At 36.8% G+C, this 24,747-nt stretch overlaps 1 protein-coding gene across 1 annotated transcript in view; it reads right to left on the bottom strand.

Moving 5' to 3' along the window:
* Positions 1–24,747, bottom strand: part of fgfrl1a (fibroblast growth factor receptor like 1a) — a 187,770-nt gene that overhangs the window by 5,334 nt on the left and 157,689 nt on the right. The window contains exons 4-7 of the mRNA XM_061892165.1: positions 21,276–21,341; positions 8,554–8,859; positions 6,496–6,668; positions 6,241–6,421 (exon numbers count right to left, since the gene is read on the bottom strand). Coding sequence (XP_061748149.1) covers positions 6,241–6,421; positions 6,496–6,668; positions 8,554–8,859; positions 21,276–21,341 — 726 coding nt within the window. The remainder of the gene's footprint in view (positions 1–6,240; positions 6,422–6,495; positions 6,669–8,553; positions 8,860–21,275; positions 21,342–24,747) is intronic.

Raw genomic sequence — 24,747 nt, 5'->3', positions numbered from 1 at the left:
TCGGAGGTTGTAACAACACTAACAGGGAGGGATTCAAGTTGCACCACTGGCAAGAAATCTGCCGCCAGACCCCCATTGAATGTACCAGAGTGTCTCCACATTTTACCGGCGATGCTAAAGCAGACATGGCACAGAGATGTATGGATAACCTGCAGATGCATTTGCAACGATAAAGTCAACGAAATCACAAAGGTGAGTTTTGTTGATGTTGACTGCTAGCTAATCGATGCTAACATGCTATTTACCGGCGATGCTAAGACAGACATGGCACAGAGATGTATGGATAACCTGCAGATGCATTTGCAACGATAAAGTCAACGAAATCACAAAGGTGAGTTTTGTTGATGTTGACTGCTAGCTAATCGATGCTAACATGCTATTTACCGGCGATGCTAAGACAGACATGGCACAGAGATGTATGGATAACCTGCAGATGCATTTGCAACGATAAAGTCAACGAAATCACAAAGGTGAGTTTTGTTGATGTTGACTGCCAGCTAATCGATGCTAACATGCTATTTACCGGCGATGCTAAGACAGACATGGCACAGAGATGTATGGATAACCTGCAGATGCATTTGCAACGATAAAGTCAACGAAATCACAAAGGTGAGTTTTGTTGATGTTGACTGCCAGCTAATCGATGCTAACATGCTATTTACCGGCGATGCTAAGACAGACATGGCACAGAGATGTATGGATAACCTGCAGATGCATTTGCAACGATAAAGTCAACGAAATCACAAAGGTGAGTTTTGTTGATGTTGACTGCTAGCTAATCGATGCTAACATGCTATTTACCGGCGATGCTAAGACAGACATGGCACAGAGATGTATGGATAACCTGCAGATGCATTTGCAACGATAAAGTCAACGAAATCACAAAGGTGAGTTTTGTTGATGTTGACTGCCAGCTAATCGATGCTAACATGCTATTTACCGGCGATGCTAAGGCAGACATGGCACAGAGATGTATGGATAACCTGCAGATGCATTTGCAACGATAAAGTCAACGAAATCACAAAGGTGAGTTTTGTTGATGTTGTTGACTTATGTGCTAATCAGACATATTTGGTCGCGGCGTGACTGCCAACTAATCGATGCAAACATGCTATTTAGGCTATAGCTGTATGAACATTTGCAACTATATTACGTTTCCTTCCACTCACATTTAATAAGAAAAAAACACTTACCAATCGACGGATTTAAGTTGCTCCAGTGTCAAAAGATGCGAAAGTCCTGCTCGTTTGGTTCGCACATTTTACCGGCGATGCTAACGTAACTATTCGGCCATGCTATGGCTATGAATAGCGTCAATAGCTATTCGCTCAATAGCTTCAGTTTCTTCTTTAATACTTTCATACTCCAACCATCTGTTTCAATACATGCGTAATCTGTTGAATCGCTTAAACCGCTGAAATCCGAGTTTGAATCCGAGCTAATGTCACTATATCTTGCTGCGCTATTCCCATTGTTTGTTTACATTGGCAGCACTGTGTGACGTCACAGGGAAATGAACAGTGGCTTCGAGAGAGTGAAAATAAGGCACTTTAAAGCTTTTTCTAGGGATATTCCGGGACCGGTAAAATTTTGAAAAAAAATTCAAAAAATACAACAAGCCACCGGGAACTGATTTTTATTGTTTTTAACCCGTTTGAAATTGTGATAATGTTCCCCTTTAAAGCCAAAGAGCAGATGAATGAATATATTACTTATGATTTCATTATTGATTAAATGTCCGATGTAAATTTTACACAACATTTTTAGTCAGTAAATGTCCTAATTATTTTATAATCTACTGCTGTTTTTGATGAAATTACTAAAAAAATTCAGAGTAAGTAATGCCATTTTTAGTAATGCCATGTCATTTATAGGAGTTACATATTGGATTCTTTTGAAAAGTCATTTATTGGCATTTTGTATTTTTTAAATGGCATATTTATTCATGTAAATTGAAGTTTTAGTAGTTTAATGAATGTTTAGTTATCTAAGGGCATCTTTGAAATTCTATGGCATTTTTAGTTATAAAAAAGGCATTTTGTTTTAAAATAAATTATTGCAATTTTTTAAGTGATTTAATGGGACACTTTTTGATAATTTACATTGCATTCTATTGTCATTTAATGCCATTTTTTAAGTGAGTTAGTCAAACTTTTTAGTATTTCAAATGGCATTCTTTATTAATTGAATGTCACTTATAGTTATTTAATGTCAATACTTTTTTATTTCAAATGGCATTCTTTGGAAATTTATGGCATTTTTTAGTTATTTAATGGCAATTATTTTATTTCAATGGTATTTTCTACTAATTTCATGGCATTTTTACATATTTTAATAGAACGTTTTAGTAATTTAAATTGCATTCTTCAGTGATTTATTTTTATTTTTAGTAATTAAATGGCAAATTTTAGTAATTTAATGGCATTTTTAATATTTTAATGACATTTTTAGTATTTAAATGGCATTTTAGGAAGTTTAATGACACTTTTGAAATAATGACATTTCTCAAGTAATTTAATTGAACATTTTAATAATTTTAATGGCATTGTTTAGTAATTTAACTTTAGTTATTTAATGCAATTCAACTGTATTTTTGTAATTTAAAGGTATTTTTTTGTAACTTAATGTTTTTGTTTTTGGTAAAAATACAGCATTTTTTGTGATTTAATGGAATTTTTTGAAATTTAACTGCAGTTTTAAGTAATTTAATGACTGCTAATTTAATGGCATTTTTCATGTATTGTAATTAAACCTATTAGTACTTTAAATGGAGTTCTTTAGTAATTAAATGGCATTTTTAGTTATTTAATGGCATTTTTGTTTCGTAATTTAATTGCATTTTTATATATTTCTAAAGCGATATTTTTTAAAGTAAATTTGTGGTATGTTTAGGTATTTAATTGATTTTTTTTTTAATTTAAAAGTATTTTTTGGAATTGAATTGATTGTTTTTTGTAATTTATTGGCATGTTTTAGTTAAGCGTAAATTTTCTTTTGTAATTTAACGATTTTTTAGTGATTCGATAACCTTTTTTTAGTAATTCAATGACATTTTTGACTCATTTAATGGCATTTTTAAGTACATTAAAAATGTAATATAATTTTTAGTTATTTAATGTAATTCAATTGTATTTTTGTAATTTAAAGGCATTTTAATTATTAAATTAAATTTGTTTGTAACTTAATGTTTTTGTTTTGGTAAACATACAACATTTTTGTGATTTAATGGCATTTTTTGTCATTTAATGGCAATATTAAGTAATTTAATGACTGCTAATTTAATGGTATTTCTCATGTATTGCAATTAAACCCATTAGTAATTTAAATGGAATTCTAGTTATTTAATTGCATTTTTTAGTAATTTAATTGCATTTTTTAGATATTTCCAAAGCAATCTTTTTAAGTAAATTAATAGTATTTAATGGATATTTTCCTAATTTAAAATAATTCTTTGTAATTTAAATGCATTTTTTTGTAATTAATTGGAATTTTTTTAGTTATTTAACGTAAATTTTCTTTCGTAATGTAATGGCTTTTTCAGTGATTCAATTACTTTTTTGTAATTTAATGACTTTTTGACTAATTTAATGGCATTTTTAGTTATTTAATGTTAATTTTTCTTACTAATTGAATTAACTTTTTTTTAAAGTAATTTAATAGTATTTTTGAATAATTTAATGGAATTTTAAAGTAATTAAATGGCACTCTAGTAATTTAATGGCATTTTCTCGGTTAGTTAATAGAACTTTTTAGTAATTAAAATACATTATTTAGTACCTAATTGTCCTTCTTTAGTAATTTCATGGCATTTTAGTTATTTACTGCAATTTTTGTTTAGTTATTGAATGAACTTTTTTAGTAAATTAATGTTTTTTTTTCAAATAATTTAATGACATTATAAAGTAATTAAATGGCACTCTGGTAATTTAATGGCATTCTTCAGTAATTTCACAACATTTTCTCAGTTAGTTAATAAAACTTTTTAGTAATTAAAGTACATTATTTAGTACTCAATTGTCCTTCATTAATAATTTCACGGCGTATTTAGTTATTGACTGTTAATTTATCTTAGTAATTGAATGAATTATTTTTGTAATTTAATGATATTTTGGAATAATTTAATGACATTATAAAGTAATTAAATGGCACTCTGGTAACTTAATGGCATTCTTCAGTAATTTCATGGCATTTTCTCAGTTAGTTAATATAACTTTTTAGTAATTAAAATACATTATTTAGTACCCAATTTTCGTCCTTTAAATTCCATGGCATTTTAGTTATTAACTGTTAATTTGTCTTAATAATTTAAGGATTTTTTTTAGTACTTTAATGGCATTTTTGAATACATTAATGGCATTTTAAAGTAATTTAATGGAACTAATTTAATGGCATTCTTCAGTAATTTCATGGCATTTTCTGTTAGTAATATAACTTTTTAGTAACTAAAAAACATTATTTAGATTGTCCTTCTTTAGTAATTTCATGGCATTTTCTCAGTTAGTTAATAGAACTTTTTAGTAATTAAAAAACATTATTTAGGTTGTCCTTCTTTAGTAATTTCATGGCATTTTCTCAGTTAGTTAATAGAACTTTTTAATAATTAAAAGACACTATTTAGTAATTTCATAGCATTTTTCAGTAAGTTAAAATAACTTTAGTAATTAAAAACATTTATATTGTCCTTTAGTAATTGCATGGCATTTTCTCAGTTAGTTAATATAACTTTTTAGTAAATAAAATATATTTAGATAGTCCTTCTTTAGTAATTTCATGGCATTTTCTCTGTAAGTTAATATAACTTTTTAGTAATAAAAACACTTTTAGTGCCCAATTGCCCTCCTTCCTTAGTAATTTCATGGCATTTTTAGTTATTTACTGTTCATTTTTCTTGGTAATTGAATGAACTTTTTTAGTAATTTAATAGTATTTTGGAATAATTTAATGGCATTTTAAAGTAATTAAATAGCACTCTGGTCATCTAATGGCATTCTTCAGTCATTTCATGACATTATTTTCAGTTAGTTAAAATAACTTTTTAGTAATTAAAAGACATTATTTAGGTTGTCCTTTAGTAATTTCATGGTATTTCCTCAGTTATTTAATATTACTTTTTAGTAATTAAAATACATTATTTAGTACCCAATTTTTGTCCTTTAAATTCCATGGCATTTTAGTTATTAACTGTTAATTTGTCTTAATAATTTAAGGATTTTTTTTAGTACTTTAATGGCATTTTCAAATACATTAATGGCATTTTAAAGTAATTTAATGGAACTCTAGTAATTTAATGGCATTCTTCAGTAATTTCATGGCATTTTCTGTTAGTAATATAACTTTTTAGTAATTAAAAAACATTATTTAGATTGTCCTTCTTTAGTAATTTCATGGCATTTTCTCAGTTAGTTAATAGAACTTTTTAATAATTAAACGACACTATTTAGATTGTCCTTTAGTCATTTCATAGCATTTTTCAGTTAGTTAAAAAAACTTTAGTAATTAAAAACATTTATATTGTCCTTTAGTAATTTCATGGCATTTTCTCAGTTAGTTAATAGAACTTTTTAGTAATTAAAAAACATTATTTAGGTTGTCCTTCTTTAGTAATTTCATGGCATTTTCTCAGTTAGTTAATAGAACTTTTTAATAATTAAAAGACACTATTTAGTAATTTCATAGCATTTTTCAGTAAGTTAAAATAACTTTAGTAATTAAAACATTTATATTGTCCTTTAGTAATTGCATGGCATTTTCTCAGTTAGTTAATATAACTTTTTAGTAAATAAGATATATTTAGATAGTCCTTCTTTAGTAATTTCATGGCATTATCTCTGTAAGTTAATATAACTTTTTAGTAATAAAAACACTTTTAGTGCCCATTTGCCCTCCTTCCTTAGTAATTTCATGGCATTTTTAGTTATTTACTGTTCATTTTTCTTGGTAATTGAATGAACTTTTTTAGTAATTTAATAGTATTTTGGAATAATTTAATGGCATTTTAAAGTAATTAAATAGCACTCTGGTCATCTAATGGCATTCTTCAGTCATTTCATGACATTATTTTCAGTTAGTTAAAATAACTTTTTAGTAATTAAAAGACATTATTTAGGTTGTCCTTTAGTAATTTCATGGCATTTTCTCAGTTATTTAATATTACTTTTGAGTAATTCTAAAGACATTATTTAGGTTGTCCTTCTTTAGTCATTTTATGGCATTTCCTTGTGCTCCAGGTGTGTGCAGCACCTGGTGTGACGGTGAGGTAGGCGCTCCTGAAGCTGTAGCCCATGGTGTTGGCGCCCAGACAGATGTACATGCCGGCATCCTCCTTCTTGGCTCGCGTTATCAGCAGCTTGTTGAGATAAGATCCGTCGGGTCGGGACCAGACCTCCCCGGTGGGCAGAACCACAAAGTGATGGTCCCCCACCTGGATGACACAGCAGCTGCTTCTTAAAGTGCCAAGCCGGCGGTTCTACTGGTTCTGGTTCTGGGGGTATGTACCTCGATGGTGGAGTTGAACTTGCCCTCGTCTCCGGCTTCCACTCTCTTCAGCCACTGGATGACGGGCTTGACGTCGCTGCGCACTTTGCACTGCAGCGAGGTGGTTCCTCCGTAGTCCACGGTGGTGTTGACCGGGTGGGTGCCCGTCAGGATGGGCTTGGAGTTGGTGCGCTCTGGGGACGCACACACGCTCCAGTCAACACGGCAGCACAAGTGAGAAGCAAGCGATGTGGTGGTCAATGCGAGACGGTCGGTCGGGGGCTGCACGAGTGCTGCAGAGCTGCGGTTCATTGAGAGGCCAAAGGGAATTCCAACATACATACTGTGACATTGTAAGGCAGCATTTGGACAATCATGACTCTTTTTCACTGGATTCCAAAGGAAAAGTTCAACATTTGCCCTTCATGAACCACAGCTCCCTCAATACCAACAACACTCGTGCAGCCTTGAAGCGTGACGTCATCGCCGCCCTGCTGGATTGGAGGCAAGACACAAATACTCACTTGTTGTCAGATAGATGGTTGACCTGTGTTCAGTGCTGCAGCTATACAAGCTGTACACTGACTACTATTAAGTGTATCAAACTTTATGTTTATTATATATATATATATATAATAAAATGTAAACATATATATATTTAATAATGATCATCAAAATATAATATGTTAATATGTATATGAATCTAATTATACATATTGTAGACATTTATAATTATATATATACACAACATATATAGGTTTATATATCAATATTTGTTATATTACATTACATATAAATATCATTATAAATGAAACAAATATTTACATAAGATTGAAAGTAAATGTATACACATATGACACACACACATATATATATATATTCAGAATCATTACAACATAATAATTATATATATATAATATAATACATGTATAAATATACTTGTATGTACTGTACATATTTATAAAACATCATATATTTATGTGTATATATAAATATAATTATATATTAAATATATTGTGTATTTGTATATATGTATATTTCCATATATTACACACACATAATTATACTGTAATAATTATAATAGAAATATATATAACACCATATGTAAATAAGTATATACATATAATTATACATATTGTATATATTTATAATTGTGTACAAAACATATATTTATAAATAAATGCAAGTATAAATATGTATTTGATGTACAGTATATATTTCTAATTATGTATAAAACATATTTACATAAATCTAAATGTATGTTTACATACATATTTACATACATATATACACAATTATGACAAAATAGTTGAAACAATAATCATAATACGTTACTACTACTGTGTATATTCAAAATTAAACATAAAACATATATATTTATTATTATATCTTCCATTACTGTATATATTTATATATATCACAGACACACACAAATATATATATATATACATATATACATACTCACATATATATATACATACATATATATACATACACATATATAAATATATACATATATATATATAAATATATATATATATATATATACATATATATACATAGATATATATACATACACATATATATATATATATATATATATATATATATATATATACATATATATATACATACATATATATATATGTAGGTGTGGGAAAAAATCACAAGACTACTTCATCTCTACAGATCTGTTTCATGAGGGGTTCCCTCAATCTCCTGATGATTGAGGGAACCCCTCATGAAACAGTTCTGTAGAGATGAAGTAGTCTTGTGATTTTTTCCCACACCTACATATTGCGCTCTACCACGGTATCGAGCACTATTCTCCGGATAATCCAATCAAGACATACATATATATATATATATATACATACATACATATATACACACATATATACATACATAAATACGTATATATATATACACACATACATATATACACACACACATATCTATATATACACACACACACATACATATATACACACACACATATATATATATATATATGCAGTATATACATATCTATATATATATATACACACACACACACACACACACACACAAAAAACTCACGTATGACTTCCACTTTGTAGGTGGCGTTGATGTGGCCCGCCGGGTTGGTCACATGACAAGTGTATTTGCCGCTATGCTCCGGCGCCAGGCTCCTCAGACTCAGAGTCCACTTCTTCTTCCCGCCCGCCTCCTCGCCTTCGCCAGCGCCGCCTGCCTCGCTGCCCGCCAGCGGCCGGCCGTCCTTCAGCCACACGATGTCGGGCCGAGGGTTGCCGCTGGCGGCGCACTTGAGGCGCACGGAGCTGCCCACCGGCCGAGCGATGACGCGCTTCCTCATCTTGGCGGGCTGCGTGAAACGAGGCCGCACTGCGAGCCGACAGAACAGAAATGCTGACATCAGCTACCTTGGCTTGTCTTGCACACCTTCATTCAAAACCAATAGTGTACCGTACACACACTGTTGCAGGTGTTGGTATTGTTCTGAAAAGGGGGCGGTATAGTTTGGTTGGTAGAGTGGCCATGCCAGCTACTTCAGGGTTGCAGGTTCAATCCCCGCTTCCGCCATCCTAGTCACTGCCGTTGTGTCCTTGGGCAAGACACTTTACCCACCTGCTCCCAGTGCCACCCACGCTGCTTTAAATGTAAAAATTAAAAATTGGGTCTCACTATGTAAAGCGCTTTGAGTCACAAGAGAAAAAGCGCTATATAAATATAATTCACTTCACTTGACTTCACACAAAAGGACACGACACCACATGGTCGCACTTTTACTCGTCCTTATAAGTTGGATTGACTTGAAATTTCTCACACATCTCAATCACAGGTGATTGCCACTTCTAGTTCAACATTAGGTTTGAGTTGCTTAACGTCAGGACCAAATTCAACAAGTTCTCATCATTGTCTTGAGCCTGCTGGGTAATTTAGTCTCCAAAAAAGAATGGCAATAATATTGTTTGTCGGCAATAATTTGGAGGTCAATATATCATTGAGCAAAATTTGTTATCGGCCCAGGCCTAACCTGCAACTTACCATATTTCCGGGACGCTAGGTGACATCATACGCAAATACGGTGTTAGCTTTCACTGTTATGCTGATGACACCCAACTCTACATGCCCCTAAAGCTGACCAACACGCCGGATTGTAGTCAGCTGGAGGCGTGTCTTAATGAAATTAAACAATGGATGTCCGCTAACTTTTTGCAACTCAACGCCAAAAAAACGGAAATGCTGATTATCGGTCCTGCTAGACACCGAACTCTATTTAATAATACAACTCTAACATTTGACAACCAAACAATTAAACAAGGCGACACGGTAAAGAATCTGGGTATTATCTTCGACCCAACTCTCTCCTTTGAGGCACACATTAAAAGCGTTACTAAAACGGCCTTCTTTCATCTCCGTAACATCGCTAAAATTCGCTCCATTCTGTCCACTAAAGACGCTGAGATCATTATCCATGCGTTTGTTACATCTCGCCTCGACTACTGTAACGTATTATTTTCGGGTCTCCCCATGTCTAGCATTAAAAGATTACAGTTGGTACAAAATGCGGCTGCTAGACTTTTGACAAGAACAAGAAAGTTTGATCACATTACGCCTGTACTGTATATACCTTTATATACATATATACATACATATATACTGTATATACCTTTATATACATATATACATACATATATACTGTATATACCTTTATATACATATATACATACATATACTGTATATACCTTTATATACATATATACATACATATATACTGTATATACCTTTATATACATATATACATACATATATACCTATACTGGCTCACCTGCACTGGCTTCCTGTGCACTTAAGATGTGACTTTAAGGTTTTACTACTTACGTATAAAATACTACACGGTCTAGCTCCATCTTATCTTGCCGATTGTATTGTACCATATGTCCCGGCAAGAAATCTGCGTTCAAAGGACTCCGGCTTATTAGTGATTCCCAAAGCCCAAAAAAAGTCTGCGGGCTATAGAGCATTTTCCGTTCGGGCTCCAGTACTCTGGAATGCCCTCCCGGTAACAGTTCGCGATGCTACCTCAGTAGAAGCATTTAAGTCTCACCTTAAAACTCATTTGTATACTCTAGCCTTTAAATAGACTCCCTTTTTAGACCAGTTGATCTGCCGTTTCTTTTCTTTTTCTTCTATGTCCCACTCTCCCTTGTGGAGGGGGTCCGGTCCGATCTGGTGGCCATGTACTGCTCGCCTGTGTATCGGCTGGGGACATCTCTGCGCTGCTGGTCCGCCTACGCTTGGGATGGTTTCCTGCTGGCTCCGCTGTGAACGGGACTCTCGCTGCTGTGTTGGATCCGCTTTGGACTGGACTCTCGCGACTGTGTTGTATCCATTGTGGATTGAACTTTCACAGTATCATGTTAGACCCGCTCGACATCCATTGCTTTCCTCCTCTCCAAGGTTCTCATAGTCATTATTGTCACCGATGTCCCACTGGGTGTGAGTTTTCCTTGCCCTTATGTGGGCCTACCGAGGATGTCGTGGTGGTTTGTGCAGCCCTTTGAGACACTAGTGATTTAGGGCTCTATAAGTAAACATTGATTGATTGATTGATTGACCTAAAATCATTTATTACTCTCAAAACTCGACAGTGCACCTTATAACCCGGTGTGCCTAACTAACGTAAGGAATAAGTTTGGTTGAGCTTACCCACCTCAAAGCTATTTTATTTGGTACATACCAATGAGTTACCATGAATTGATTAACGTGGACCCCGACTTAAACAAGTTGAAAAACTTATTGGGGTGTTACCATTTAGTGGTCAAGATAGGCGCCAGCACCCCCCGCGACCCCAAAAAAGGGAATAAGCGGTAGAAAATGGATGGATGGATGTACGGAATATCTACTGTTCTATGCAGTCTACTAATAAAAGTCTCAATCAACATGGTTTAATAATAAGTGTGACCAGTAGATGGCAGTCAAACATCAGAGATATGTTGAGGCTGCACCGTTTGATGTGCTTCAACATACAAGTATTATTATGCTGTGTGTATAAGGTAAGACATTATCTGGCGTTTTGTTTCGCAATATTATGCAAACACAACTTTTTTTAAATTCTGGTACCTGCTGATCTGTATTTGGCATCTGCATAAATCCTGAAAAATTGCTTGCGACCGCCTTTGTAGTCCGTAAGCTTCTTCTTTTTCTCTATCTTCTTGTTATGAAACATTTATCCTCCACTGTTGCCATTTCTAATATAAAGTAGTGTAAAGTTCTTACTTATATCTGTCAGTACACTCGCCATGAAAGAGCTAAAACATACCGGTGTAGTGAGTTTACTTTATTCACCCAAGGAACTTTAGTTATTAGAGAGTTCCGGTCGAACGGTTATTCACATGACACATTTCTGGCGTGGTTGTTTCCGGGTGAGGAGATGCTGCTCCGTTATTGATTGAAGTAAAGTCTGAATGTCATTAAAAGAGTTTGCACCATTTTTGACACTTCTTCCACTCCCGTCCTTGCACGCTACACCGCTACAACAAAGATGACGGGGAGAAGACGCTGCTTAAGGTGAGCCACGTAAATAAGACCTCCCAACAAAAGGCGCATCCGAAAGAGACTGTCAGAAAGTGGCTTGAAGATGATGTGTAAAACATCATCGATGCAACATTTTGAGCAAAGAACCACCATAACATGTTATGTAGACCACAAGGAAGTATTTTACATCTAGAGAAAAAAATTAAATAATATTACTCCTTTAATGTGCCTAATAATCCGGAGCGCCTTATGTATGAAAAACGATCAAAAATAGACCATTCATCGGCAGTGCGCCTTATATATAAAAAAAAGACCAAATATAGAACCATTCATCGCAGTGTGCCTTATAATCCGGTGCGCCTTATAAATGAAAAACGGTCAAAAATTGACCATTCATCAGCAGTGCGCCTTATAATCGGGTTCGCCTTATAAATGAAAAACGATCAAAAATAGACCATTTCTCGGCAGTGGGCCTTATAATCCGGTGCGCTTTATATATGAATGAAAATCAAACAGACCATTCAATCGGCAGTGGGCCTTATAATTCGGTGCGCCTCGTATATGAAAAAATATCAAAAATAGACCATTAATCGACAGTGCGCTTTATTTATGAAAAACAATCAAAAATCGACCATTCGTAGGCGGTGCGCCTTATAAACCGGTGTGCCTTACTTATGAGAAACGATCAAAATTAGACCCTTTATGGGCAGTGAGCCTTATCTATGAAAAACGATCAAAAATTGACCATCGGCAGTGCGCTTTATAAACCGGTGCGCCTTCTATAGGAAAAACGATCAAAAACAGACCATTCGCTGGCAGTGCACTTTATAACCCGGTGCTCCTTATATGAAAAAAGATCAAAAATAGACCAATCATCGGCAGTGCGCTTAATGCGTGAAAAAAGATTTTTTCTAAAATAGACCAGTCGTCGGCGGTGCGCCTTATAATCCGGTGCGTCTTATATATGAAAAACTATCAAAAATAGACCATTCATCAGCAGTGCGCCTTATAGTCCGGTGTGCTGTATATATGAATTTTTTTTTTTTAAAGACCATTAATCGGCAGTGCGCCTTATACATGAAAAGCGATCAAAAATAGACCATTCATCGGCAGTGCTCCTTACAGTCCGGTGTGCCCTATATACGAAAAAACTTTTGAAAATAGACCATTCATTGGCAGTGATCGTTATAATCCGGCGCGCTGTATATATGAAAAAATAATTTTTTTAAAGACCATTTATTGGCAGTGCGCCTTATATATGAAAAACGATCAAAAATGGACCATTCATCTGCAGTGAGCCTTAAAACCCGCCTTATATATGAAAACAATTTTTTTAAAATGGGCCATTCATTGGCAGTGCGCCTTTTAGTCCGGTGCACTGTATGTATGAAAAAATGTTTTTTAAAAAGCCCATTAATCGGCAGTGTGCCTTATATATGAAAAACGGTCAAAAATAGACCATTCATCTACAGTGCGCCTTAAAATCTGGTGCGCCTTATATATGGAAAAATATTTTTTTTTAAATGGACCATTCTTCGGCAGTGCGCCTTATAAACCGGTGTGCCATACATATGAGAAACGATCAAAAATAGACCCTTTATCTGCAGTGCGCCTTATCTATGGAAAACGATCAAAAATGGACCATCGGCAGTGCGCTTTATAATCCGGTGCGCCTTCTTTAGGAAAAACTATCAAAAATTGACCATTCTTCACCATCATAGTCCGGTGCACTGTATGTATGAAAAAATGTTTTTTAAAAAGCCCTATATACGAAAAAACTTTAGAAAATAGACCATTCATTGGCAGTGATCGTTAAAATCCGGTGCACTGTATATATGAAAAAATATTTTTTTTAAAAGCCCATTAATCGTCAGTGCGCCTTATATATGAAAAACGATCAAAAATGGACCATTCATCTGGAGTGAGCCTTAAAATCCGGTGCGCCTTATATATGAAAAAATATATTTTTTAAATGGACCATTCATTGGCAGTGAGCCTTATAGTCCGGTGCACTGTATGTATGAAAAAACGTTTTTTAAAAAGCCCATTAATCGGCAGTGTGCCTTATATATGAAAAACGATCAAAAATAGACCATTCATCTGCAGTGCGCCTTAAAATCTGGTGCGCCTTATATATGAAAAAAAAATTTTTTTAAGTGGACTATTCTTCGGCGGTGCGCCTTATAAACCGGTGTGCCATACATATGAGAAACGATCAAAAATAGACCCTTTATCTGCAGTGCGCCTTATCTATGGAAAACGATCAAAAATGGACCATCGGCAGTGCGCTTTATAATCCGGTGCGCCTTCTTTAGGAAAAACTATCAAAAATTGACCATTCTTCACCATCATAGTCCGGTGCACTGTATGTATGAAAAAATGTTTTTTAAAAAGCCCTATATACGAAAAAACTTTAGAAAATAGACCATTCATTGGCAGTGATCGTTATAATCCGGTGCGCTGTATATATGAAAAATTATTTTTTTTAAAGACCATTTATTGGCAGTGCGCCTTATATATGAAAAACGATCAAAAATAGACCATTCATCAGCGGTGCGCCTTATAGTCCGGTGTGCCTTGTATATGAAAAACGCTCGAAAATAGACCATTCATTGGCAGTGAGCATTATAATCTGGTGTGCTGTATATATGAAAAAAATATTTTTTTAAAAGACCATTAATCGGCAGTGCGCCTTATACATGAAAAGCGATCAAAAATAGACCATTCATCGGCAGTGCTCCTTACAGTCCGGTGTGCCTTATATACGAAAAAACGTTCGAAAATAGACCATTCATTGACAGTGAGCGTTATAATCCGGTGCGCTGTATATATGAAAAAATATTTTTTTAAAAGACCATTTATTGGCAGTGTGCCTTATATATGAAAAACGATCAAAAATGGACCATTCATCTGCAGTGAGCCTTAAAATCCGGTGTGCCTTATATATGAAAAAATATATTTTTTAAATGGACCATTCATTGGCAGTGAGCCTTATAGTCCGGTGCACTGTATGTATGAAAAAACGTTTTTTAAAAAGCCCATTAATCGGCAGTGTGCCTTATATATGAAAAACGATCAAAAATAGACCAATCATCTGCAGTGCGCCTTAAAATCTGGTGCGCCTTATATATGGAAAAATATTTTTTTTAAATGGACTATTCTTCGGCGGTGCGCCTTATAAACCGGTGTGCCATACATATGAGAAACGATCACAAATAGACCCTTTATCTGCAGTGCGCCTTATCTATGGAAAACGATCAAAAATGGACCATCGGCAGTGCGCTTTATAATCCGGTGCGCCTTCTATAGGAAAAACGATCAAAAATTGACCATCGGCAGTGCACTTTATAATCCGGTGCGCCTTCTATAGGAAAAACGATCAAAAACAGACCATTCGTCGGCAGCGCGCTTTATAACCCGGTGCTCCGTATTAATGAAAAAAGATCAAAAATAAACCAATCATCGACAGTGCGCCTTATGTGTGAAAAAAGATTTTTGGAAAAATAGACCAGTCAGTGGCGGTGCGCCTTATAATCCGGTGCGTCTTATATATGAGAAACGATCAAATATAGACCATTCATCGGCAGTGCGCCTTTTAGTCCGGTGTGCCTTATATACGAAAAGCGTTCGAAAATAGACCATTCATTGGCAGTGAGCCTTATAATCCGGTGCGCTGTATATATGAAAAAATGTTTTTAAAAAGAGACAATTCATCTGCAGTGCGCTTTAAAGTCCAGTGCGCCTTATATATGAAAAAAAATATTTTTTTAAACAGACCATTCTTCATCAGTGCACCTTATAAACCGGTGTGCCTTACATATGAGAAAAAATTGGACCCTTTATCGGTAGCGCGCTTTATAATCTGGTGCGACTTCTATGGTAAAAACGATCAAAAACAGACCATTCGTCGGCAGCGCGCTTTATAACCCGGTGCTCCGTATTAATGAAAAAAGATCAAAAATAAACCAATCATCGACAGTGCGCCTTATGTGTGAAAAAAGATTTTTGGAAAAATAGACCAGTCAGCGGCGGTGCGCCTTATAATCCGGTGCGTCTTATATATGAGAAACGATCAAATATAGACCATTCATCGGCAGTGCGCCTTATAGTCCGGTGTGCCTTATATACGAAAAGCGTTCGAAAATAGACCATTCATTGGCAGTGAGCCTTATAATCCGGTGCGCTGTATATATGAAAAAATGGGTTTAAAAAGAGACAATTCATCTGCAGTGCGCTTTAAAGTCCAGTGCGCCTTATATATGAAAAAAAATATTTTTTTAAGCAGGCCATTCTTCATCAGTGCGCCTTATAAACCGGTGTGCCTTACATATGAGAAACGATCAAAAATTAGACCCTTTATCGGTAGCGTGCCTTCTCCATTGAAAAACGATCAAAAATAGACCATTCGTCTGCATTGCGCTTTAAAATCCGGTGCGCTTTATATATGAAAAAATATTTTTTTTAAACAGACCATTTTTCATCAGTGCACCTTATAAACCGGTGTGCCTTACATATGAGAAAAAATTGAACCCTTTATAATCTGGTGCGACTTCTATGGTAAAAACGATCAAAAATAGACCATTCGTCGGCAGTGCACTTTATAACCCGGTGCTCCTTATATATGAAAAAAGATAAAAAAATAGACCAATCATCAGCGGTGCGCCTTATGTGTGAAAAAATATATTTTTTAAAATAGACCAGTCGTCTGCGGTGCGCCTTATAATCCGGTGCGTCTTATATGTGAAAAACGATCAAAAATTGCCCATTGGCAGTGCGCTTTCAAATCCGGTGCGCCTTCTATGGGAAAAACGATCAAAAATAGACCATTCGTCGGCAGTGCACTTTATAACCCGGTGCTCCTTATATATGAAAAAAGATCAGAAATAGACTAATCATCGGCAGTGCGCCTTATAGTCCGGTGTGCCTTATACACGAAAAACGTTCGAAAATAGAACATTCGTTGGCAGTGAGCTTTATAATCCGGTGCGCCTTATATATGAAAACAATATTTTTTTGAAAGACCATTAATCGGCAGTGCGCCTTATATATATGAAAAACGGTCAAAAATAGACCATTCATCTGCAGTGCGCCTTAAAATCCGGTGCGCCTTATATGTGAAAACAGAATTTTTTTGAATGGCCCATTCTTCGGCAGTGCGCCTTATAAACCGGTGTGCCTTATCTATGAAAAACGATCAAAAATTGACCATCAGCTGCGCTTTATAATCTGGTGCGCTTTATATATGAAAAAAGATAAAAAATAGACCAGCCATCGGCAGTGCGCCTTATGTGTGAAATTTTTTTTTTTTAAATAGGCCAGTCATCGGCGGTGCGCCTTATGTACGAAAATACGTTCGAAAATAGACCATTCATTGGCAGTGATCTTTATAATCCGGTGCGCTGTATATATGAAAAAATATTTTTTTAAAAGACCATTAATCGCTAGTGCGCCTTATAAATGAAAAACGATCAAAAATAGACCATTCATCTGCAGTGCGCCTTAAAGTCCGGTGCGCCTTATATATGAAAAAACATTTTTTGAATGGACCATTCATCGGCAGTGCGCCTTCTAGTCCGGTGAGCCTTATGTAGGAAAAACACTCGAAAATAGACCATTCATTGGCAGTGAGCATTATAATCCGGTGCGCTGTATATATGAAAAAATATTTTTTTAAAAGACCATTCATCTGCAGTGCACCTTATAATCCGGTATGCCTTATGTGTGAACAATTTTTTTTTCAATAGACCGTTCATTGCCGGTGCGCCTTATATATGAAAAGAGATTTTTAAAGATTACACCATTCTTCGGCAGTGCGCCTTATAATCCGGTGCGCCTTATATGTGAAAGGAGATTATTAAAGAATACACCATTCTTCGGCGGTGCGCCTTATAATCCGGTGCGCCTTATATGTGAAAAGAGATTTTAAATAAATAGATCATTCATCGGCAGTCGCCTTAGACCATTCATCTGCAGTGCACCTTATAATCCGGTATGCCTTATGTATGAAAAAAAATTTTCCCAATAGATCGTTCATTGCCGGTGCGCCTTATATATGAAAAGAGATTTTTAAAGAATACACCATTCTTCGGCGGTGCGCCTTATAATCCGGTGCGCTTTATATGTGAAAAGAGATTTTTAAAGAATGCACCATTCTTCGGCGGTGCGCCTTATAATCCGGTGCGCCTTATATGTGAAAAGAGATTTTAAATAAACAGGTTATTCATCGGCAGTCGCCTTAGACCATTCATCTGCAGTGCACCTTATAATCCGGTGTGCCTTATGTATGAACAATTTTTTTTTTCAATAGATCGTTCATTGCCGGTGCGCCTTATATATGAGAAGAGATTTTTTTAAAGTACACCGTTCTTCGGCAGTGCGCCTTATATGTGAAAAGAGATTTTAAATAAATAGATCATTCATCGGCAGTCGCCTTAGACCATTCATCTGCAGTGCACCTTATAATCCGGTATGCCTTATGTATGAAAAAAAAATTTCCAATAGATCGTTCATTGCCGGTGCGCCTTATATATGAAAAGAGATTTTTAAAGAATACACCATTCTTCGGCAGTGCGTCTTATAATCCGGTGCGCCTTATATGTGAACGGAGATTATTAAAGAATACACCATTCTTCGGCGGTGCGCCTTATAATCCGGTGTGCCTTATATGTGAAAAGAGATTTTAAATAAATAGATCATTCATCGGCAGTCGCCTTAGACCATTCATCTGCAGTGCACCTTATAATCCGGTATGCCTTATGTATGAAAATTTTTTTTTCCAATAGATCGTTCATTGCCGGTGCGCCTTATATATGAAAAGAGATTTTTAAAGAATACACCATTCTTCGGCAGTGCGCCTTATAATCCGGTGCGCCTTATATGTGAAAAGAGATTTTGAATAAATAGATCATTCATCGGCAGTCGCCTTAGACCATTCATCTGCAGTGCACCTTATAATCCGGTATGCCTTATGTGTGAACAATTTTTTTTTCAATAGATCGTTCATTGCCGGTGCGCCTTATATATGAAAAGAGATTTTTAAAGAATACACCATTCTTCGGCAGTGCGTCTTATAATCCGGTGCGCCTTATATGTGAAAGGAGATTATTAAAGAATACACCATTCTTCGGCGGTGCGCCTTATAATCCGGTGCGCCTTATATGTGAAAAGAAATTTTAAATAAATAGATCATTCATCGGCAGTCGCCTTAGACCATTCATCTGCGGTGCACCTTATAATCCGGTATACCTTATGTATGAATTTTTTTTTTTCCAATAGATCGTTCATTGCCGGTGCGCCTTATATATGAAAAGAGATTTTTAAAGAATACACCATTCTTCGGCAGTGCGCCTTATAATCCGGTGCGCTTTATATGTGAAAGGAGATTATTAAAGAATACACCATTCTTCGGCGGTGCGCCTTATAATCCGGTGCGCCTTATATGCGAAAAGAGATTTTAAATAAATAGGTCATTCATCGGCAGTCGCCTTAGACCATTCATCTGCAGTGCACCTTATAATCCGGTGTGCCTTATGTATGAACAATTTTTTTTTTCAATAGATCGTTCATTGCCGGTGCGCCTTATATATGAGAAGAGATTTTTTTAAAATACACCATTCTTCGGCAGTGCGCCTTATATGTGAAAAGAGATTTTAAATAAATTGATCATTCATCGGCAGTCGCCTTAGACCATTCATCTGCAGTGCACCTTATAATCCGGTATGCCTTATATATGAATTTTTTTTTTCCCAATAGATCGTTCATTGCCGGTGCGCCTTATATATGAAAAGAGATTTTTAAAGAATACACAATTCTTCGGCAGTGCGCCTTATAATCCGGTGCGCCTTATATGTGAAAAGAGATTTTAAATAAATAGATCATTCATCGGCAGTCGCCTTAGACCATTCATCTGCAGTGCACCTTATAATCCGGTATGCCTTATGTGTGAACAATTTTTTTTTCAATAGATCGTTCATTGCCGGTGCGCCTTATATATGAAAATAGATTTTTAAAGAATACACCATTCTTCGGCAGTGCGTCTTATAATCCGGTGCGCCTTATATGTGAAAGGAGATTATTAAAGAATACACCATTCTTCGGCGGTGCGCCTTATAATCCGGTGCGCCTTATATGTGAAAAGAGATTTTAAATAAATAGATCATTCATCGGCAGTCGCCTTAGACCATTTGTCGGCAGTGCGCTCTTTAATCCGGTACACCCTATGGTCCGGAAAATACGGCAACTTAAAGTCTAAAAAATGACTCTTGCCTTAAAACACTCAAGCTGAGGAGTTATTTCAAGGTGGTCGCCTCAGTTGGAGAAGAAGAAGAAAAAGAAGATGAAGAAGAAGAAGAAGTCTGGGCTGCACACGCGTGTTATCGCAGCGCGGCGTAAACAAGCAGAGGGGAAGAGTTATGTGACACCTTCTTATAAATGTCTCTCCACTGGCCGAGATCGCCCCGACAAAACATTCCCGGAAGGCTTTCAAGTCTCGCCTTTTGTCCCTCGCGCCTCGCAGAGACGCTACGGGAGCGCAGACCGCTCCGAATAAGACGTTGACCAGAGGAGGAGTTTTGCTTGTTTGGACAGCGAGGCCCAGATAAATTCTGCGGGGGAAAACACGCAGGCGGAAAAAAAAAAAAAAAAAAAGAGCAGATTTATGTTGTTTAACATGAATGGAAGCAAAGGGGAGGTGAGCAAGGAGCAGATGGAGAGGGAGGTTCACAGAGGGGTCGGGAGGAAAGAGCTGCTGAGAAAGTGATGAAGAAGAGGAGGACAAATGGTGCAAAGAGAGAGAAATGTGAGACATCCTACGTCTCACAAGTCATGGCAGCAACACCTGCGACCTCACTGAAGGATCAACCTCTTAAGGCCCAAGCTGTTTGTTTACATACTTTTTTTTTTTTTTTCTCTTTGCTATTTTGGCTTATTGGACCATAATTAGAATAAAAATTGAGCATCATCTTTTCGCATGATAAACTTAGTCCATAAGTACACAAACGTGTACTTCATGTTTAGTGACATGCTAATTCTTATTCATACACCTTTTCCCCCCAAATTCCATTGTATGTTATACTCTTCTGACACCACCAGATGGCAGTATAAGTGTCCACATAAGTGGCCATTAGACCCCAATTCGGTAGTCTACACAATTTTGAAAATAAGAGCTAAAAGGTGCTGTCCACACATGTGGCTACTAAGCCTTTAGAGGTTTTAAAGCAGCATTCAAAAGGTCAGTGCAATCAAGTGTCGTTTAGAATTACCGAGCTTCAGGGAAAGTTCTGGAGCGTGTTCCGATCCACTGCCTGCAGCTCTGGAGCCCGAATCATCTGGATGGAAGAAGACAGGAAGAAGAGACGCGTAAGTCACCACCTAACATAACCAGAAATCATCACCATAATCAACGTACGGCTGGGCGATATATCTAATATATTCGCCTAGATATATGCTTGAAAATGTGATATCGGAAATGATCAGTATCGGTTTCAAAAAATAAAACTTGTGACTTTTTAAAACGCCGCTGTATGGAGTTGTACACGGACGTAGGGAGAAGTACAGCGTGCAGGCCCAGTCACGTAATATCTACGGCTTTTCACACACACACACATACAAGTGAATGCAAGGCACACTTGGTCAACAGCCATACAGGTCACACTGAGGGTGGCCGTACAAACAACTTTAACACTGTTACAAATATGCGCCACACTGTGAACCCACACCCAACAAGAATGAAAAACACATTTTGGGAGAACATCCGCACCGTAACACAACATAAAAACAACAAAACAAATACCCAGAACCCCTTGCATCACTAACTCTTTCGGAACACTACAAAAAAAACCCCATTATCAGACATCTCTATACTCGATATGTACCTGGTTTGTCTCTGTGCGATATAAAAAATGACTATATTGTGATATTGGAGTATATGTTCTCATGCAGTTGCTTTAGCTGCGGGCATTACGCTACAGGCTCTTCTCACTCTTTCTTGTCACAGAGACGTAAAACAAGCGCACCTTGTTACATACGTCACATACTGTCGCCATACTTGCCAACCTTCACCATTTTCCCGAGAGACTCCTAAATTTCAGTGCCCCCGCCCAAAGTCTCCCAGGGCAACCATTCTCCCAAAATTTCTCCCGATTTCCACCTGGACGACAATATCCGGGGTGTGCCTTAAGGGCGCTACCTTTATCTTCCTCTACAACCTGTCATCACATCAGCGTTTCTACAATACAAACAGCGTGCTGGCCAAGAAACACGACCTGTGCCACTTTTACACACACAAGTGAATGCAACGCATACTTGGTCAACAGCCATACAGGTCACACTGAGGGTGGCCGTATAAACAACTTTAACACTGTTACAAATATGCGCCACACTGTGAACCCACACCCAACAAGAATGACAAACACATTTGGGGAGAACACGCGCACCGTAACACAACATAAACACAACAGAACAAATACCCAGAACCCCTTGCAGCTCCAACTCTTCCGGGACGCTACGATATACAGCCCCGCTACCACCAAATATTAAAAAAGTGTTCCTGTATGACATTCTGACTATAAAATGTCATTTGTGTCCAAAAAAATTGAGGTCTTTTTAAAGTACACAACTAATTTAATGCAATAAATGTAGAGTTTTGACAGCACTAATTGTTACTGATATATATTCACTGTTGCAAGCGGCCATAACGGCGATGTTGCCCTCCATGAAAACAAGTTTGATGCCCCTGATCTATAATGACAAAAACTGATGCCATTTGAATAAAAATGATGGTACTGGAATCGAACACACGGATGTTATATAGTAAAGCAGGCACGCTGTTGGTGGATCATCGCTTGTTTCATCTGACATCACATGGACAAAGATAAGACCTTCTGGAGGAAGGTTCTGTGGTTAGATGTAACAAAAATCAGCTGTTTGTCCACAATACCCAGCTATATGTTTGGAAGGGAAAAGGCGAGTGCTTTAATCCCAGGAACACCATGACTACCGTCAAGCATGGTGATTGTAGTATTTCCAGAATTATTCTAGTAAATGTGTCTAATAACATCTGAATCGCTCCCACTGCAATCGCCTTTTGTTTTTTTTACTTTTTTTGTTTTTTATTCAAGGCCTTCACTCTAAATTTCCTCATCCACGAATATTTCATCCTCGCTCAAATTAATGGGGAAATCGTCGCTTTCTCGGTCCGAATAGCTCTTAATGCTGGTGGCCATGATTATAAACAATGTACAGATGTGAGGAGCCCTACAACCCGTGACGTCACGCGCACATCGTCTGCTACTTCCGGTACAGGCAAGGCTTTTTTATTAGCGACCAACAGTTTCAAACTTTATCGTGGATGTTCTTTACTAAATCCATCCATCCATCCATCCATTTTCTACCGCTTATTCCCTTTCGGGGTCGCGGGGGGCGCTGACGCCTATCTCAGCTACAATCGGGCGGAAGGCAGGGTACACCCTGGACAAGTCGCCACCTCATCGCAGGGCTCTACTAAATCCTTTCAGCAAAAATATGGCGAAATGATCAAGTATGAGACATAGAATGGACCTGCTATCCCCGTTTGAATAAGAACATCTCATTTCAGTAGGCCTTTAATGTGCTATTGTCATTAATATGGAATCACCAACTCAGCTTCTACAGTCAAACACAGCTTAATGACAAAGAAATCCAGCTATGGTAGTCGGCTCTATAAAGTTACAAATAGGCATGTAGTTTAAAATCCGTCAGCACGATATTTCAGGTGAAAAACGTGAATTAAAAACCTAACTCGAGCAGAAATACAATCGATCTCCTCACCCTGTCTCCAGGCTACTTCCTGCTACCGCCTTATAATCACCACTAATTGGACCGCGGCGGTCACGTGACCAGGGAGAGTGCCAGAGCTCCCGAAGAGTAAAACAGAGCAAGAGCATACCAGTCACTTCCTGCTATAACTAAAGCTGATTGGACGGTGGTGGTCACGTGACTAGGAAGAGCGCAAAGAGTAAATAAAAAGGCAAGAGCCTAATAGTCTCCGCAAAGGTATTTGACACCTGCGTTACACACACACACACACACACACACACACACACAGACACACACACTTAATGACACACAAACACACACACACGTGCGCGCACACACACACACACACACACACTTAATGACACACACACACGCACACACAGAAACATATTGACACACACACAAACATTTTCACACACACTTAATGACACACACACAAACACACATTCACACACACGCACAAACACACACAGAAACATATTGACACACACACACAAACATTTTCACACACACTTAATGACACACACACACAAACACACATTCACACACACGAACAAACACACGAAAACATATTGACGCACACACAAACATTTTCACACACACAAACACACACACAAACATACTGACACACACACAAACATTTTCACACACACACACACAGAAACATATTCACACACGCATACACACTTAATGACACACACACACACACACGTAAACATAATGACACACACACACCCTTAATGACACACAAACACACGCACACACAGAAACACATTGACATACACACACAAACATTTTCACACACACAAACGCACATTCACACACACGCACAAACACACAAAAACATATTGACCCACACACAAACATTTTCACACACACAAACACACACAGAAACATACTGACACACACACAAACATTTTCACACACACACATACACAC

This window comes from Nerophis ophidion, linkage group LG29 (genome assembly GCF_033978795.1).
Source record: "Nerophis ophidion isolate RoL-2023_Sa linkage group LG29, RoL_Noph_v1.0, whole genome shotgun sequence".
NCBI classification, from domain to species: Eukaryota; Metazoa; Chordata; class Actinopteri; order Syngnathiformes; family Syngnathidae; genus Nerophis; species Nerophis ophidion.
Note: the sequence above shows the minus strand (reverse complement) of the source record. Positions and strands in the feature narration are given on the sequence as shown.